This window comes from Carlito syrichta, unplaced genomic scaffold (genome assembly GCF_000164805.1).
Source record: "Carlito syrichta isolate Samal-C Ts95f unplaced genomic scaffold, Tarsius_syrichta-2.0.1 Scaffold315402, whole genome shotgun sequence".
NCBI classification, from domain to species: domain Eukaryota; kingdom Metazoa; phylum Chordata; class Mammalia; order Primates; family Tarsiidae; genus Carlito; species Carlito syrichta.
In genome coordinates this window covers 556,408-574,702 of record NW_007259498.1, presented here as the reverse complement: position 1 = coordinate 574,702, position 18,295 = coordinate 556,408, and the positions used below count along the sequence as shown (strand labels likewise).

At 35.9% G+C, this 18,295-nt stretch overlaps 1 protein-coding gene across 2 annotated transcripts in view; it reads right to left on the bottom strand.

Moving 5' to 3' along the window:
• WDR35 (WD repeat domain 35) overlaps nucleotides 1-18,295 on the bottom strand; it is a 75,700-nt gene that overhangs the window by 32,269 nt on the left and 25,136 nt on the right. The window contains exons 10-13 of one of the 2 annotated variants that reach the window (XM_021706283.1): nucleotides 16,663-16,848; nucleotides 10,734-10,766; nucleotides 10,300-10,360; nucleotides 3,193-3,337 (exon numbers count right to left, since the gene is read on the bottom strand). In XM_021706283.1, the coding sequence (XP_021561958.1) occupies nucleotides 3,193-3,337; nucleotides 10,300-10,360; nucleotides 10,734-10,766; nucleotides 16,663-16,848 (425 nt within the window). The remainder of the gene's footprint in view (nucleotides 1-3,192; nucleotides 3,338-10,299; nucleotides 10,361-10,733; nucleotides 10,767-16,662; nucleotides 16,849-18,295) is intronic. The other variant, XM_021706284.1, reaches the window with a different exon arrangement.

The following is an 18,295-nucleotide window of genomic DNA, read 5'->3' as shown; positions in this document are numbered from 1 at the left end:
CTCAGCTTCCTGAATAGCTGGGAGTGCACCACCACACACAGTCTCATTCTCCCAAATAGCTGGGTGCACACCCCCATGCCAGCTAATTTTTTGTAAAAATCACCTACTTGAATGGCTTCACTGTAATCAAGCACCTCATTCACTAATCTAGAAGGAATACCATCAATTCCTATGGTCTCGAACTCCTATGCTCAAGCAATCCTCTTGCCTCAGCCTCCAAGAGTGCTGGAATTACAGGTTTGAGTACTCTGTCTGGCCCATTTTCTGCATCTTAATAAATTTCTAGTAAGAACATTCAGTCCCACTTAGTTATCATAAAATAAAAGTCAAAGATGTTAGTTAGAAGAAGATGCCCCTCAAGAGTCGTTTGGTCCTGCTCCTTCTCTTAAAATAAGAAAGGTACCACAAGAAAGGCCAGTCTGAGTAAAGTGGTTCAGAGTCACATAAACCTGACTTTATGTCTCATCTCTACAAAGCTAGTTACCTTTCACAAATAATTTAGACTCATATATCTCAGTTTCCTCCCTGTGAAACAAGAATGATAAGGGTACTGACAAGACTTACAAAGTGGCACATAAGAAGTACTTAATAAATGCTGGCTGTTATCACCATCATCAACTATATTTTTCAGATGAGGAAACTGAGGTCCCAGGAGAACCAGCCCAAAGTCATCAAAAACAGTAAACACAGCCTAGAGAAAAATATAAGGAAATGCTGCCTTCTTGTAAACAAAAGCCAGAATCTCTTTAGCTGGCTAAAAAAGGACACTTACTCTGTACAGAGTCTAGACTTTTTTGCCCCAACTTGTACTAAGATCCACCTTCTCCCCCAAAACTGCAAGCCTCTGCTTAGTCACACTAAGTCCTTGCATCATGACAATGCACCAGCTCACACAGCACTGTCTGAGAGCATGAGGACTACCACATTCTGTTCTCAAGAGGCCAAAGATTCTGTCCATTTAGTCTTCCATCACCACTGAGAAGATATAATATTTTTCAACTGTTTTTTCCTGCTTCCACATGAACTCACATACCCCAAATACTTTTACTGGGTATATATTATCTGCTATCTAGTATATCTCAGTTTTTTTAGTATATGAGTAAGTCTTAAATGAAAAGTTGCATTAAGATCTCATGCATGTGTAAATGAACAAGATTATTTAAAAAAGCAACCTGGGATTTCTGACCTGACTCCTGCCACCCACTCCCACCAACATGGGCCTATAACCTTGTTAAGAATTATTAGGCTACAACAGTCAACAAAAAGCTTTACTTAAAGGCTTAGGGTAATAACAAAAGGGCAACAAACACGGAGTATCAGTGACAGAGACAATGTAACTAACAAAACACCATAAATGTATCTTTACCTTGAGACTTACTGTAGGGAATCCCTCTACACTGCCGTGGCTCCTAACCCCTCAATGGCAGAACCACTTACCAGAAGAAATTCAGACTCCCTGGAATCCAGGGCAAGAGAAAGAAGTCAAATCTCCAGCTCACCCTGCCTAAAGACCTCTTCCGTATATGAGGTCTGACAATTAAGTTCGCAAACTTGCCACCACATGCTTACATCAGCAGCACTGTATAAACAACTCAGTAAGGTTTCATAACCTTGGTACATCAGGTCTCACAGCTATGTTTGTGCCAACATGTGGCGATGTCTTGCTGAGTAGCATTCATTATTGTTGTTGCATGTGGTTGTGAGCCATCGTGAGAATGCTGGAGCTTGAAGTAGAGCAGTGAACAAACACTAAATTTCTTGTTAAACTTGGCAAAAGTTGAAGTAAAATCAGTGATGTGTCAGTCCAAGTCTATGGGGATAACGTCATGAAGAAAACAGCAGTACACAAATGGATTAAACAGTTTTCTGAGGGTAGAGAAAGTTTCACTGATGAAGAGAAGTCAGGATGACCAGTAATAAGCAGAACTGACAAAAACATTGCAAAAATTTGTCAAATTGTGTGCATCAAAATTACCAGTTGACTGTGAGAACCATAGCAGACCAAATAAACATCAATAGAGAAAGTTAGAAAAGTCTTAACTGAAAATCTCGGCATGAAAAAAGGTGTATGCAAAAATGGTCCGAAGGAGTTCTTGCATCATGACAATGCACCAGCTCACACAGCACTGTCTGAGAGAGAGTTTTTAGCCAGCAAACAAATAACTGTATTAGAACACTCTCCCTACTTACCTGATCAGGCCCAAATGACTTTTTTCTTTACCAGAAAATAAAGGAAATATTGAAAGGAAGATATTTTTATGACATTCAGGTCATCGAGGGTAATACGCCGACAGCTCTGACGGTCATTCCAGAAAGAGTTCCAAAACTGCTTTGATGGGTAGACTAGGCATTGGCATCAGTGTATAGCTTCCCAAGGGGAGTACTTTAAAGGTGACCATAGTGATATTCAGCAATGAGTATGTAGCACTTTTTCTAGGATGAGTTCGTGAAATTAAGGGCCAGACCTCATATGTATCTAAAGATTTGCCTCTCTTCTGGTAATTGATACTAGAATCACTTGGAAAGGCCTGTACTACCAACCCATAGGAATAAAGCTTTAGTTAGACACTTGGATCTCAACTGAATCATCATATTTCAGTACATGATAATAACCTTAAACTGGTGGGGCTGGGTGAGTGAGGACAGCCATAACCTTATAAAAACACATATTTCCAGTCTTTATTTCTAAGGGCTTTCATTCATTACACCATGTTACCTCTCTTTTATTTTGATAAAGTTAAACAAATGGAGCCAGGCGCAGTGGCTCACGCCTGTAATCCCAGCACTTTGGGAGGTGGAGGTGAGAAAATTGCCTGAGTCCAGGGGTTCAAGACCAGCCTGGGTAACTTGGCAAGACCTCGATATAAATCAAAACATTAGCTGGGCATGATGGTGCACACCTCTAGTTCTCGCTACTTGGAAAGCTGAGGTGAAGGATAGCCTGAGTCCAGCAGGTTGAGGCTGCAGTGAACATGAGCATGCCACTGCATGACAGAGTGAGACTTCTACCCAAAAAAAAAACCAAAAAACTTTTTTTAACAAATAAATTTGAAAGATATTCATATTAATGGAAAAACATTTCTACTAGTCAAAGCACTTTACAGTTCTCAAGCATGACAATTTAGAATTAACGAGGTCTGATTTAAGTGTGATATAGTTAAGCTACTAAAAAATATATATCAAAATATATACCTTTCTCTCCCTTCTTTTCGAGACCGCATGAGCTGATTAATTTCCAATGCTGTGAGCCTCTTTGCCACACGATATTGCCAGGTATAAAATGCTACTTTTGAAGCTGCTATCACATGGGTTTTGGTCATTGCAACAAATAATGGAACTATTAAAAAGAGGCATTAAGACAATTAAGTTAGTTATACAAAATCACAGAATGTTTGTGCCACAAAGGACTTTAATAATCACTAGTCCAACCCCTCATTTTACAGACTATATATTCCTACACAGTTTCAAAATACTAACACACCGTCTGTAAATTTTTTTTTTCAATCAAAAGCTTTTAGAACCATACAAAAATACTAATGCAAAGTTATCAGAGACCCAAATGCAGAAGCTGAAACTGTAAACACTTAAAAGAAAACTCAGGAGTAAATCTTTGTAATCTTTGGTTAGGCAATAGTTGGTTTCTTAGATATAAAGCCAAAAACACAAGTGACAAAAAAATAAGAAGATAAATTTGACTTCATCAAAATTAAAAACATTTGTACTTCAAAGGACACCATAAACAAAGTAAAAAGACAACCTAGAGGATGGGAGAAAATATTTGCAAATCACATACCTGATAAGGAATTATATCTAGAATATATAAAAAACTCTTACAACTCAATAATAAAAAGGCAAATAGCTCAATTTAAAAATGGGCAAGCGCGTGCCTGTAATTCCGGCTACTCCGAAGGCTGAGGTGGAAGGATTGCTGGAGCCCAGCAGGCGAGGCTGCGGTGGCCGGGAGCGGCCACTGCACTCCAGTCTGGGCGACCGAGTGAGACTCCAACTCAAAAAAAAGAAAAAAAAAAGAAAAGGGCAAGCCGGGCTCGGTGGCTCAGCCTGTAATCCCACGCCTTTGGGAGGCTGAGGTGAGTGGATTGCCTGAGCCCACAGGTTCGAGACCCGACTGGGCAGGCGAGACCTCATCTCTACAATAAAATAAAAAAATTAGCTGGGCGTGGTAGCGCGCACCTGTAATTCCAGCTACTCGGAAGGCTGAGGCGGAAGGATCGCCGGAGCTCAGCAGGTCGAGGCTGCGGTGGCGGGGAGCGGCCACTGCACTCCAGTCTGGGCGACAGAGTAAGACTCCAACTCAAAAAATAAATAAATAAATAAAAATTGGCAAAGGGGCCGGGAGTGGTGGCTCATGCCTGTAATTCCACCACTTTGGGAGGCTAAGATGAGGGGACTACTCAAACCCAGGAGTTCGAGATCAACCTGGGCAACATGGTGAGACCTTGTCTCTACAATAAATAAATAATAAATAATTACCTGGGCATGATGGCATGTGCCTGTAGTTCTAGCTACTTGGAAAGCTGAGATGAAAGGATCACCTGAGCTCAGCAGTTCAGGCTGAGGTAGCAATGGTCATGCTACTATACTCTAGCCTGGATGACAGAGTGAGACTCTGACGATAGATAGATAGATAGATAGATAGATAGATAGATAGATAGATAGATAGATAGATAGATAAAAATTGGCAATGGATATGAACAAACATTTCTCCAATGAAGATACACAAATGGCCAATAAGTATATGAAAAGACAGTCAGCATCATTAACCATCAGAGAAATGGAAATAAAAACCACAATGAGATACTATTTCACATCCAACAGGATCTCTAGAATCAAAACATCAGACAATAACAAGTGTTTGCAAGGAAGAGGAGAAACGGTGGGAATGCAAAATGAAGCGCCCACTTTTAAAAATAGTCCAGCAGTTCCTAGAAATATTAAATGTAGAGCTGTCATGCACCCCAGCAATTCCACTCCTAGGTATACTCCCAAGAAAAATGAAATGAAAACACACACAAAAACTCATACATAAATGTTCATTACATTATTCATAACAGTCAAAAAGTAGAAACAACCCAAATGTCCACTAACTAATGAATGAAAATAAAATCTCACTCCCACCCCTACCCCCACAAAGGCTTGGTTCAGGCCTTTGTCCTTTTCTTTCATTTTGTATGTCTTATATTTCAATCTTCACTTAGAAAACTCACCCAAGTTCTTTCTTAAGAAATATATTCTTCTAAACAAATAATTTTTTTTATCTGTTCCATTTCTTAGAAAAAGTTGAATTGAACTTCTATTGTGTATCCTTTTATGAAGCAGTCTCATCAAATCCATTTTATGGATAATGAAGCAGTCTTAAAGAAGCAAAATAACTTTCCCAGGGTCACAAAACCCCAAATAAATGATATAAAATTAAACACACAAAATATTTTAAAGCAAAAAAAAAAAAAAAACTTCACAAAAAACCATTATATCTGTTTTCTAAATTCATGAATTAAAGCCGTATATTTTTTTATTTATGCACACTATACAAAGCAATCATTAATACGGCCAGAATAAAGAAATGACATTAATAGGAGCTATCATTTATGAAGCTCTTGCCATAGTTCAAATAAAGGACACTTAAACTATTCAACAGCCTTAGAAACTGAACAAGGAATTAGAAGCTAGTTTGATGGGATGAGGTTTATTGGGTGAATTAACAATTTGGGGATTTAAATTCAAGAAGATTTCAGTGCTAAATGACTCAGTTCAATTGAGTTTTGTTGTTGTTGTTGTTTGTTTTGTTGTTTTGTTTTGTTTTGTTTTCACTATAGTTGTCAAGATTTTTCCATTCTAAATGTGTACTGTTAGTGACCTCTGGAGGGAGCTCAAAGTCTTTCTTGGAAGGAACAATTGCCGGACAGCCAGACACAGAAAACTACGGCAAAGCCTCTAGGGGGCGAGCATGCCAAGCCAATCTTGGCTCTTTCTTCCCTGACAACGTCTTCGCTAAATGTTAAGTAAGACATTTGCTAAATATTTAGTAAATGCCACCATGGATACTCTGATGCTAGTAACTATTATGCCCTTAGCATGATTTGAAGTAAGTCTGAAAACTTTAACTGCTTCTTCATAATATATAACTTTCCCTAACTTTATAAGAGCATTTTTCAGCCAATGTTTACTGACAATTATAAATTATACTCATATTTATTTCTTTTTGATATATCCTAAATACTCACAGGTGTTTGTCGTTAGCCTGATTATTTCAAAGTTTAAATGTTAATGATTCCAGGTAAGATTCAGACTTCTTGAATTCAAATTGCAGGCACTTGCTAACTCTGGTATTGGATAAATTATTTGTTCTCTCTGAACCTCAGTTTACTTAACTGTAAATTGAAGAATTAATTCCAGCCCTCTAGAGCTCTCTTAAGGTTTAAAAGAGATAATAAATATAAAGTATATCACAGGCATAGAGTAAATGCTTAATAATTTTAAAAGACAGTATTTCTTAAATTTTTAAAGATATATGCCAGGCACCGTTCGAACACATTACATACAAAGGGGGGAGGCCCCAAAGCAACAGAATATTTTGGAGAGTAGGCCCCTAGTAGTACATGTTTCCCCCACTAGATAAGCGTTCTAGGAACCCACTGGCATCACTGTACCAGCTAGCATTGTGAGAAGCTGCATTAGGCTTCTGAAAGCATTTTGGGGGGATTCTTTCAATGCGTTTGCCCATTTCATGATGGGTGATTTATCAGCATACCTGCCCACACCATGCTGAATGTTCAGCAGTTCTGTTCAAAAACAGGATAATCCCTGTGCTTCACCCACCCTATTCAATGCATCTCACCCCAAATGACTCTATTGGTTTCCCCAATGAAAAAAGTCCTTAAAGGGAAAGATTGTGCTGATGTGAAAGAGGTGAAACAAAAAAAGGCAGAAGCGCTAAAAGGCATCAAAACTGACAAGTTCAAAAACTATTTTAAGCAGTGGAAAAAGCATCTCAATGGATGTATTGCATCAAACGGAGAGTACTTTGAAGATGACTAAAGTTTAAACATGTAAGAGTAAATACACAATTTATTACAAATGCATTCCTGGTTTTTTGGGGTCCCCCCTCATATATTAACTCACAACCGCCCTATAAGGTAGGCATTACTCTCCCCATTTAGCAGATGAATAGAAGCATAAAAGTTATAATTTATCCATGACACACATCTAGAGTGTGGTAGAGTTGGACACAAACCCAGTGAATCTGGTTCCAGAGTCAGCTCTTAACCACTGTAGTGGACAGATCCTCATTAAGGATTAAGTAGTATTAGTTAGGCATGATTACAATTGTTTTTACTTTTATTATCTACATGGGTTTTTATAATAAAACCATATACAAATTATCCAGTTAATACAAGAAGATACAAATACATCTGAGACATATGTTCTTTTGAATCAATATAGTGGTAATTTCAGCAAACTCATATGGACAGATAACAGATAATCCTATCCATATATATTTTGCTAGATCTTTATTAAATGATCCATCCCATCCAGACTAAGGTTCCAGGAAGGAAAAAAAAAAATTTAGCAGACAGAATATTTTAGGAAAAGAACACATCCGAGATAAAAGCATTTCATGCTCTTCTCAACTACTCAATATCTAAAAAGAAAAAATTATAAATATCTAGAAAGGTTACTAGAAAAAAATTTTAAGAAAAGAAATATGTTTCCATTCATTGAACTCTGTAACACTAATAAGCAGTAGTTACTAGCCAAGCAAGGACATAAAATAATTGAAAACAATCTAGGAATTCACATATTAAGTAAAGTTAACTTGTAATATTTTAATGCTAAGGTTTGAAATAAATGGCTACATCTGCAATGTTCACCTACTTTCCTACTTATTCACTGCTGAGCCCTTTAAAGAGCTGGTAAACTGAAATTGCACTGAAATGTTTTCATCAAATTAACATTATCTGGAATAAGTAGGAAACTTAGTGCATGTGTTAAAGACCATCATTAGAAAGCTGCTCATATGTTCCTGCTAAAATGACTGCAAGCACAGGCAACCCGGTACTTTCTAGCCAATTTTCACGCCTTTGTTCCTCACAAATGCTGTTTTCTCTCCTTAAAATATCACCTGAAGAAATACTTATCCTTCCAAACTCAGCTCATAAGCTCTAAGTAGAAAGAGATCCCTGATGTACTTACACATCAATATCCATTTATTCAGCACCTAGCACAACACCTAGCACACAGCAGGAAAGCAATAAGTCACCGATCAATGGATTAACTGTATTTTAATTATTTGTTTAGACTTTTCACAGGAAATATCATAACTGATTTCTTATTATTCCCAATGACCAGTTCGGTACCCGAAAGAGTATATACTTGTTGATAGTTTGCTAAATAAATGAATTATCATTTTTATTCACAAGATAGAAAATAAATATTTTCCATGTACTCAGTAAACATTATGGGCCAAGCAAAAGCTTAGGTCATGGGGATACGAACATTAATTAGGCATAGATATTTTAGAAGTTCAAAGTCTAAAAGGGAAGACAGACAAGAAAATCAATAATCACAGTGCAAAGTAAGAAGCACTTTGGATGGGAATACACCAAAGGTATTATGAGGGTGCAACAGAAGAGTCCTGCAAAGGTGCCTAACTCCTACATGTGGAGTACAGTGAGTCCCACAAGGTCCTTTTTAAGGTTTCTCTTGAAATTGTAAAGAGGAAGAGTAGGAAGAGAAACAAAAATAATACATTCTAGGACACTATCAGTCACACACTTTTTTTGTTTTTGCCTCCAGTTCTCATGAAAATTTGGCACGGAAACCTAAAAAAGCAATTTTACAGGACCTGTATGAAACAAAAATGTTGAGTCTTTGGCTGTTTTTGCTGCAGACCAATGAAAGCACTGTTTGTTAAAATTTCAGCCAGCAAGGCCACAAAAACAGTTTTGAGACTCAAAAATACAAATAATCATGCCCTCAAATATTTGCCATTTTATGAAGGGGAAGGATTTGCATTTATCTTTATTTAAAAAACAGTCTACCTGTAATAAAAATTACTTTGAGGCTAATCCTATCATCATTTATTTATATAAAACTTTGTATATTAAAAGAAAAAGCATATGATCTGAAGACTGGCAGAATTTATCCCCTAGAGAAGATTATGTTTCTAACAAGTAAAAGATATTCATGTGACAAGAGTCTGTAACAATTTTAAGCTAAGCTTTTTAATAAGAAATACTAATATATGCACATATTTGTGTACATATAGACATATATAAAACATATAAATATGCCTATGTAGCAATGAATATAGGACCTGAAGCTGAAATATTTCAATATATGAAAACAAATGAGTTATCAAGACCCTAAACTTTGCGGTCATTATTTCTCATATTTGCTGTTATCACCCCCAAGAGCTTAGCAAAATGTAAACATATAAAAGGCAAACATTAATATCTAGTTGTGTAGACTGAATGTCCAATCTGAAAAAAAATGACTAGTTCTTAGCATAAGAAAATAATTCAATGGGTTTTCAATTTCTTAGACTTAATAATTTTCATAATACTATATCTAATATACTACCATACACTTCAAAAGAAAACCATTACTTTTAGAAGTTACAGTGAAATGGCAACAAAATACTTGCTCATGATTTTTAAAACCTGCTTAGAATAAATTTGGAATTTTTAATGGGTTACCTTTTATAGTTATCGGATAGAGAGAATGGTAAATCTAAAGTAACAAATGTGCTTTGAAAACAAAAAGTCAGGAATTTTCTTAAGCTGTCCCTATTAATAGACTGATTTCATTAGAAAAATCTGGAGAGGGCAAATACTTTTACAAGCAGCTAAAGTGTTTTTATAGAAGAGAGGTATTTACAAGCAGTTTATTAATAATAAAGGTATTTTAATAGCAAAATTCTTTCTATAATCCTCAGCTTATTACACACTAATCTTTACACTACATACCAATTCTTGCACAATGACATTTCCCATTTAAAGCAAATGATGGCAGTATAGCAGTTGTGAAATTATAGTGGATTTTAGACAGAGTGACCTTATAATTTACTGTCTTAACTAGCATGCTTTTGAGAGTAAAATGGGGCATTATTAATAATTCTACCATAGTAGGCATAAACTGGTATTGGACCTGACACACTAAGAAATATAGTCATTCTTGTTTTAGAAAATACCATTCAAATTAAGAATATCAATGTTAGGTTTTTTAATGAGTGCTACAAAAACCTGATTGGAGAAGGAATAAATATTAACACTTCCTTACCAATGTCAATGTATTTGGGATCCAAGGGTGTACCAATAGAATTACAAAGAACTAGCACATACTGTGAACAAATAAAACAAAGATTATCAGAAATCCCACTAATGAATAATAAAGAAAATATGTTCAACATATATCATGCTTATCTCTTTTTCAAGTATCACCAAATGAGAAATAATTAATAAAACTGTTAGATGCAATGGCAGACAAAAAGAAAGATACACCATTAAATATAAAGAAACATGAATTAAAATTAAGCCAAGGCTGGTTCCTCAATGCAATGGAACATTGTGATTTTTAAGAGGACATGTAAGAAACATAAGTGCACTGGCTACTTTTCATCATTTATACCTCTAAAAAGTTCCTAATCAGCTACAGGCTAAAAATTCACTTATAATCCTATAGTCAACTATATAAGAGCTAACTTAATTTGTTACCGTTGCACCAAATGTCTCCATCTCATTCTCCTCCTTTGAAGCAATATATAAATGACATGAGAAATTCAGAAAAAAAATCAGTTAATTCAAAAAAGACATGATCCAATCTAGTGAAAATGACTTATATACAAATAATTATCAATGATTAATACTAGGAAAATAACCAAGCATAATGTACACTATGTATCACCTTATTCCAAAGTGATTTCACTTTTTCTTACTGTTAATCACCTTTTCTGTATCTTGTACCAAGAACAGTATTCCACTTAGTTTTCCTGACTAAAGTAGCAATTTCAAATAGTCCAATTTTTTATGTTTTAATGTGCTATTTACATAAATACTTTTTGTTTTTTTATCATCTAAATTAAAACTTGTTTAATTTCATTAATACAAACTAAATGATCAAAATTATAATAAAATGTCATAATTTATCCTTCTACTACTTAAAATAAGCATATATGACAAAATACCATAAACTGTATCTTTTTATTTACTTTTCGCTTTTAACATTTATATATGCTCACACTTTCAAGAATCAAATAGTTCCACAAGACTTCTTACTAACAATGGTTGTCCCCCCATCTTCCGATTTCCTTCTCCCTTTAACTCATCCTTTTGCAATTTACGTCCACAAACCTACATACATGTTTACAGTGTTGCTTCTTGTTTTGTTTTGTTTCAATGTAATGCGTTATCTGTTGCCTTCACTGTGAAAGATAAGCTTGCTTTCTTCTCCTTTGCCCACATTACCTTGCCCCACAACCCAGGAGCACACTTCCATCTCTCCATGTTTTCATTTTTAACGTAATTTTGTCAGATCAAAGAGTTGAATATGTTTATTACACTTCAGCTAAAAGTTTTTATAATGAATAAAAACAGTGATATCATTTTGACTATGTAAATGCTAATTTCAGCTAAGTCATCAAGTATATTATAATTTATTTTCCCTTCAAGCATATTTTGCTTTTCCTGTGCTAATAATTGTCTTGATGTTTTTCCTTTACTTGGTTTTCTATGCACTTACTACTAATTCAACTACCCAATTATCCCCTAGTTTTATACACACACACACACACACACACACACACACATCTTTGCAAATGTTCAAATATATTAGGTAGCCTACTAATTTCATCTTCTTGAATTTCCTTTGGAGTCTTTTGGCCTCTCATTTGACTCACTGGACATACTGCACAACTGTTAGCTAGTACACCCTTTACCACTGGTGTTGGGTTCTCCTGATTCTTCTTTCTTGGTGTATTCCTCATTTTGGTAAACCATACCCTGAAGCAACTTCCTAAGATAGATAAGCTTTGAAGGTAAATTTTTGGTGACTCTGAACACCTCCCTCACCTTTTTTGTATTCTACTCTCACATTTAGTTAATAGGTGGCTTAAGATATGAAATTCTAGATGAGAAATTATATTCCCGCAGAATATCGAAGGCAATTTCTACTGCTATTTCTATTGTATTACTATTAACAAGTTGAATGCCATTATGATCCCTGATCTTGTGAAATTTGTTTTTCCCTTCTGAAAGCATAAAGGATTTTTTTCTCCCCGTTGTTCTGAAATTCCACAATGATGTGCCTTGATGTGGAAATATTATGATTCACTGAGCTAGGCATTTGCAATCTAGAGCCTGAAGGGAAATTGTCTTGGATTTTTTTTTTTCCAGATATACTCCCCTACACTTGCCTGTTCACTCTTTTAAGAAATATTATTGAGGCCATTACCTTGCTAAGCTATAGTGCAGCCATGCGCTTTCTGAGCAATATCCAGGTCATGTTTCCTGGGTTTGCCCCCTCCCCTTCCTTGGAGAGGTGAATCTCCTCTTTCTCTCTCTCTAATTTACTTTCTAAATAAGCAATTTTTTCTAATCTAAAAAAAAAAAAAAGAAAAATTATTGAAATGCTAAACTTCCAGGATTAGTCCTCTAATTTTCTTATTTTTTCACTCCTATTTTTTAATTCCATCTTTTTGCTCCACTTTATAGGAATATGCCTTCATTTTAACTTCTAATCCTCCTGCTAAAGTTTTCTTTGTCATATTTGTAATATCCAAAAATCTCCCTTTCTGTAATGTCCTTCTCCTATTTCATGGGTGCAATACTGCTTAACTCCCTGAAGATAACCTTGACAATTCTTTTGAAATATTTTTAGAAGTGTTCTTCCTGCACACAAGGTCTGACAATTAAGTTCACAACTTGCCACCATATGCTTATGTTGGCACCACGGTATAAACAATTCAGTAAGGTTTCATAACCTTGGTATACTAGTGTCTCACAGCTGTGTTCATTTCAACGTGTGGCAGTGTCTTGCTGAGTGGTGTTCTATACTGTTGTTGCATGTTTTTGTGTGCCATCACAAGAATGTCACAGCTTGAATTAGTGTACCAAACAAACATCAAATTTCTTATTAAACTTGGCAAAAGTGGAAGTGAAATCAGGGATGTTAGTTCAAGTTTATGGGGATAATGCCAGCCATGAAGAAAACAGCAGTGTACAAATGGATTAAACAGTTTTCTGACAGGAGAGAAAGCATCATTGATGAAGAGAGGTCAGGATGGCCAATAACGAGCAGAACTGACAAAAACATTGCAAAAATTCATCAAATTGTGCATCAAAATTGCCAGCTAACTGTGAGAAGCACAGCAGACCAAATAAATATCAATAGAGGAACAGGAATCTTAACTGAAAATCTTGTCTTGAGAAAGGTGTGTGCAAAAATGGTACCAAAGGAGCTCTTGCATCACCACAGTGCACCATCTCACACAGCATTGTGTGTGAGTTTTTAGCCAGTAGACTAAACTGTATAACTGTATTGGAACACCCTCCCTACTCACCTGATCTGACCCCCAATGACTTTTTTCTTTACTCAAAGATAAAGGAAATATTGAAAGGAAGACATTTTGATGACATTCAGGACATCAGGGTAATACAAGGATAGTTCTGACGGCCATGCCAGAGAAAGAATTCCAAAATTGCTTGGACAGGTGGACTAAGCACTGGTATCAGTGCATGGTTTCCCAAGAGGAGTACCTCAAAGGTGACCATAGTAATATACAGCAATGAAGTATGTAGCACTTTTTCTAGGATGAGTTCACGAACTTAATTGTCAGAACTCAGTCTCTGCTTCTTCCAAGTTCTTTTTTTACCATCTGTTAGATTAGATGCTTCCCTCGAATGTCTGATAATCCTTGTCTATATGGTTTTTTGTTTTTTGTTTTATTTTAAAGATGTGGAGTGCGACTCAGGGTTAGGTATACAAATGGTCATTGTATAGGTAACGTTTGGGCCTCTCTTTGGTCCCCACTTCACCTGGTTTGAGATCAGATACCCTTATTGATTAAGTGTGCCCCCACCTCGGCAGTTTCCTACTATTGCCAAACCCTTTCTTATAGAATTATGATAACTGTTATAAGTGAGAACATGACTGTTTATATTTAAGAGTGAGACACTAAAAAGCTGTTTGGAACCAAGTTGTCTATGAGTGAGCTTCACTGACTGGGGTCTTGACTATAAGGTGATGAGCAGGGTTGCTTCCTTCAGTACTCCAACCTCAGTATCTTTAGAGGTCTTCTAAACAGGTCTCTTGAGAATACTCTTCCAATCTCCTACCTCAAAGCTTGATGCTTGGCTGACAAAAACAAAAATATACAAATGGTAGTTAATTAAACTAAAAAGCTTCTATATAGCAAAATAAATAATTAACCTTTTGTCACATTTGCTTCTGGGGGCTTCATCACAAATTATTTGCCAAGGCCAATGTCCAGATGAATTTTTCCTTGGTTTTCTTCTAGGATTTTTATACTTTCAGTCTTTAATCCATCTTGAGTTAGTTTTGGTATAAGGTGAAACATAGGAGTCCATTTTTTTGCATATGGCTAGTTAGTTTTCCCAGCACATTTGTTGAGTAGGGTGTCCTTTCCCCGTTGTTTATTTTTGTCAGCTTTGTCGAAGATCAGTTAGTTGTAAGTATATGGCTTTATTTCTGGGTTCTATATTCTGTCCCATTGATCTATCTATTTTTGTACCAGTACCATGCTGTTTTAGCTACTATAGCTTTGCAATGTAATTTGAAGTCATGGAAAATTTTAACATGGAAAAGGATTGTTATATTTTAACTATGTGATATTTTAACAAAAGGCTTTCTTTTAGTATTAAACTAGTCAATGTGAACTACCAATGATTCGCTGATTGAAGAAAAAAAATCAGGGGATACAAAACCAATGGAATCACAGTTTTTCAAAACAGGTCTAGACATACATGGCCAAGAGGATTCTGTATTTGTTCTTTTTACTTAGGATTGTTTTGGCCATTTGGGCTCTTTTTTTAGCTCCATACAAACTTTAGTATTGTTTTTTCTAGTTCTGTGAAAAAAGATTCTGGTATTTTGATAAGGATTGCATTGAATCTGTAGATTGTTCTGGGCAGTATAGTCATTTTAACAATATTAATTCTTCTGATCCACAAAATGGGTTGTTCTTCCATTTCTTTGTTGTCTACAATTTCTTTGATCAGTGTTTTGTAGTTCTTCTTGTAAAGATCTTTCACCTCCTTGGTTAAATGTACTCTCAGGTATTTTTAATTTTTTGTGGCTATTGTAAATGGGATTGAGCTCCTGATTTGATTCTTGACTTGAGCATTATGGATGTATAGAAATGCTGGTTTTTGTACATTGATTTTGTATCCTAAAACTTTACTAAAATCACTTATCAGGTCTATGCATCTCCTGGAGAAGGCTTTAGGGTTTTCTAGGTATACAATCATGTCATTGGCAGAAGGAGTTTGACTTCCTCCTTGCCAAATTGGATGTCTTTTCTTTATTTCTCTTGCCTGACTGCTCTTGTTAGGACTTCCAGTAGAATGCTAAATAAGAGCAGTGAGACCCCAGTCTTAATAGGTGGGAAAAGGGTAGCTGCCTATGAACTCAGTACAGGAGGAGACCCAGGGATCTACTTCTATATATGCCTTTTTATTTTTTTAAATTTTCTCCTTCCTACATAATCTATGGTACTTCCAAATTACTTTTGTGCTTGTTTCTTTCTCCCACACCAGGTATCCCCAAATCCTGTGTATCTTTGAGATTCTGTAATGTAAATTGGATGCCCTTTTGTTTTCTCCATGAATGACTTATGGTGCAGCTTTATCAGGTCTGTTAGGATAATTACCATGAATTCACCTACTCTCTAACCTATAAAATTTTGTTGCCCTTTCCTCTCCCTTTCTGGTCCCTATGGGCTTATGACTTTTTAAAAGAAAACCTTTACTGCTGTTTTAGCAAGTTTCAGGAGAGAATAAAGCTAAATGTGGCTGTTTAGATAGTCACCCTCAGTCAAAAACACTATGCTTTTTAATGGGATAAAATAATTTATAACCCAGCCAAAGATATTGGTAGTGTTTTTCTGAAATACTTACATAATTTTGCAAATATTTAAACTGTTGGTATTCTTTTTAAAGGATATATTTATGCTATGTATTTTATGCTATAAGATATTGACCTTTAAAGCAATATAACTCCAAATAAAAGTAAACTTCTCAACGTCAAAAGCTACCCAAACTGTTATAAGTGTTAATTTTTGCAATATGTTCAGCGTTTATACATACTAGACATGTGAATGTTCATTTTTGCTTATGAAGTTTTAACATGGAAAAGGATTGTGATATTTTAAATATATGTCAGAGACAAAGGTTCAATTTTAGTATTAAACTAATCAGTGTAAACTGCCGATGATTCGCTGATTGAAGAAAAAAACAAAACCAATGGAATCACAGTTTTCCAAAACAGGTCTAGACATACATGGCCAAGAGACCTATGTTTTGTTGCAGTTGCCAGAATAAAGACCATGCTTAAGAAAATAGATAATTATAGCCCAATTCTGTCAAATAGCTAACCCATGTATCTCTTAAGATATCAAGGAACACCTACCTGAGGATGATTTTCATCAGCTTTCGTAGCCAAAATGCAGAAATCACCACAGGTAGTAATAGAAATGAGACCCTTCACATATTTAACATATTTTTCATTGTTTTTTGTATCCCAAAAAGCAACACAGCATTCTGGGCGATCAGGTCTAGTATATGCATAAACTACTGTATTTGAGCAATAACCCCACTAGGAAGAAAAGAAAGGGGGAAAAGAGGGAAATAGAAAGAGAGAAGGCATATTTAGCATTGGGGGAAAATCATATTATTTTCTTTTTACTCTAGAAATATTACAGATATATGATTTACAAGTGCTGACAAAATATATCTTTCAGAAATGGAAGACAGGATTGAACCTTCAGCTTAATACCTCTGCTCATTAAAATAAAGACATCTGATTTTTTTAAAAGCTGTAATTCCAGCACTTTGGGAGGCCTAGGGAAGTAGATGGCCTGAACCTGCGAGTTTGAGACCAACCCGGGCAACTTGGGAAGACCTCATCTCTACATTAAATAAAAAATTAGCTCAGTGTGATAGCACATGCCTATAGTTCTGGCTACTTGGAAGGCTGAGGCGGAAGGATTGCCAGAGCCCAGCAGGCTGAGACTGGGATGGCCGTGAGTGTGCCTCCGCACTCCAGCCTGGGCGACAGAGTGAGACTCCAACTCAAAAAAAAAAAAAAAAAAAGAATGTGCTGCAAAGATAAATTTAGTTTAACATTCCTTGTTATTTGTAGGATTTAAGCTTCAATGGTGAAAATTTTCAATAGTCAATAACATCGCTGGAGGGGACAATAGATAAAATGATCTCTGCCAAAAGTTTAAATTCTGGGTCCCCAGGCCAAAACTCAAAATTAATCACTTTGTTTTTTTTCCAATCATATTTTTTATATTTGTTTTCATCATGCACATCGTTTATAGTCAAATAATTCCACATGGCTTATATAAAACAAACAAAAATAAAATGTGGACCCCCCCACCCACTCAATTTTCCCTCCAAAATAGCCATATACAACTCTTTTAGCTGTAACTGCTCTGCTATTTTTCCCATATTGTATTATCTATTGATTATGGAACTTGTACACTTACAGCTTTCCCTTCTAACACTCCCAATATGTGTATATGCCACTTTTTATGACTGTTTGACTTTTCAAATCTAAGCCACATTTAGCTTTTTATACCTTGATTACATTCTAAAATAAACATTTTTTTCTTTGAGTTGAAGTCTCACTCTGTCGCCCAGGCTGGAGAGCAGTAGCACAATCATGGCTACCTCAGCCTCAGCCTGCTGGCCTCAGGCGATTCAAGTGGCTGGAACTATAGGTGCACACCACCACACCTGACTAATTTTTTTATTTATTGTAGAGACAAGGTCTCACCATTTTTCCCAGGCTGGTCTTGAACCCCTGGGCTCAGGTGATCCTCTCACCTCTACCTCCGAAAGTGCTGGGATTACAGGTGTGAGCCACCACACCCAGCCCTAAAATAAACATTCTACTTCAAAATGTTTTAGATTTACAGAACAGTTGCAAAGATACTATGTAAAGAGTTCCTATATAACCCTTCATCTCTTGTCCCCTATTGTTAACATCTTACATTACCCTAGTACATTTGTCACAACTAGGAAACCAACATCAC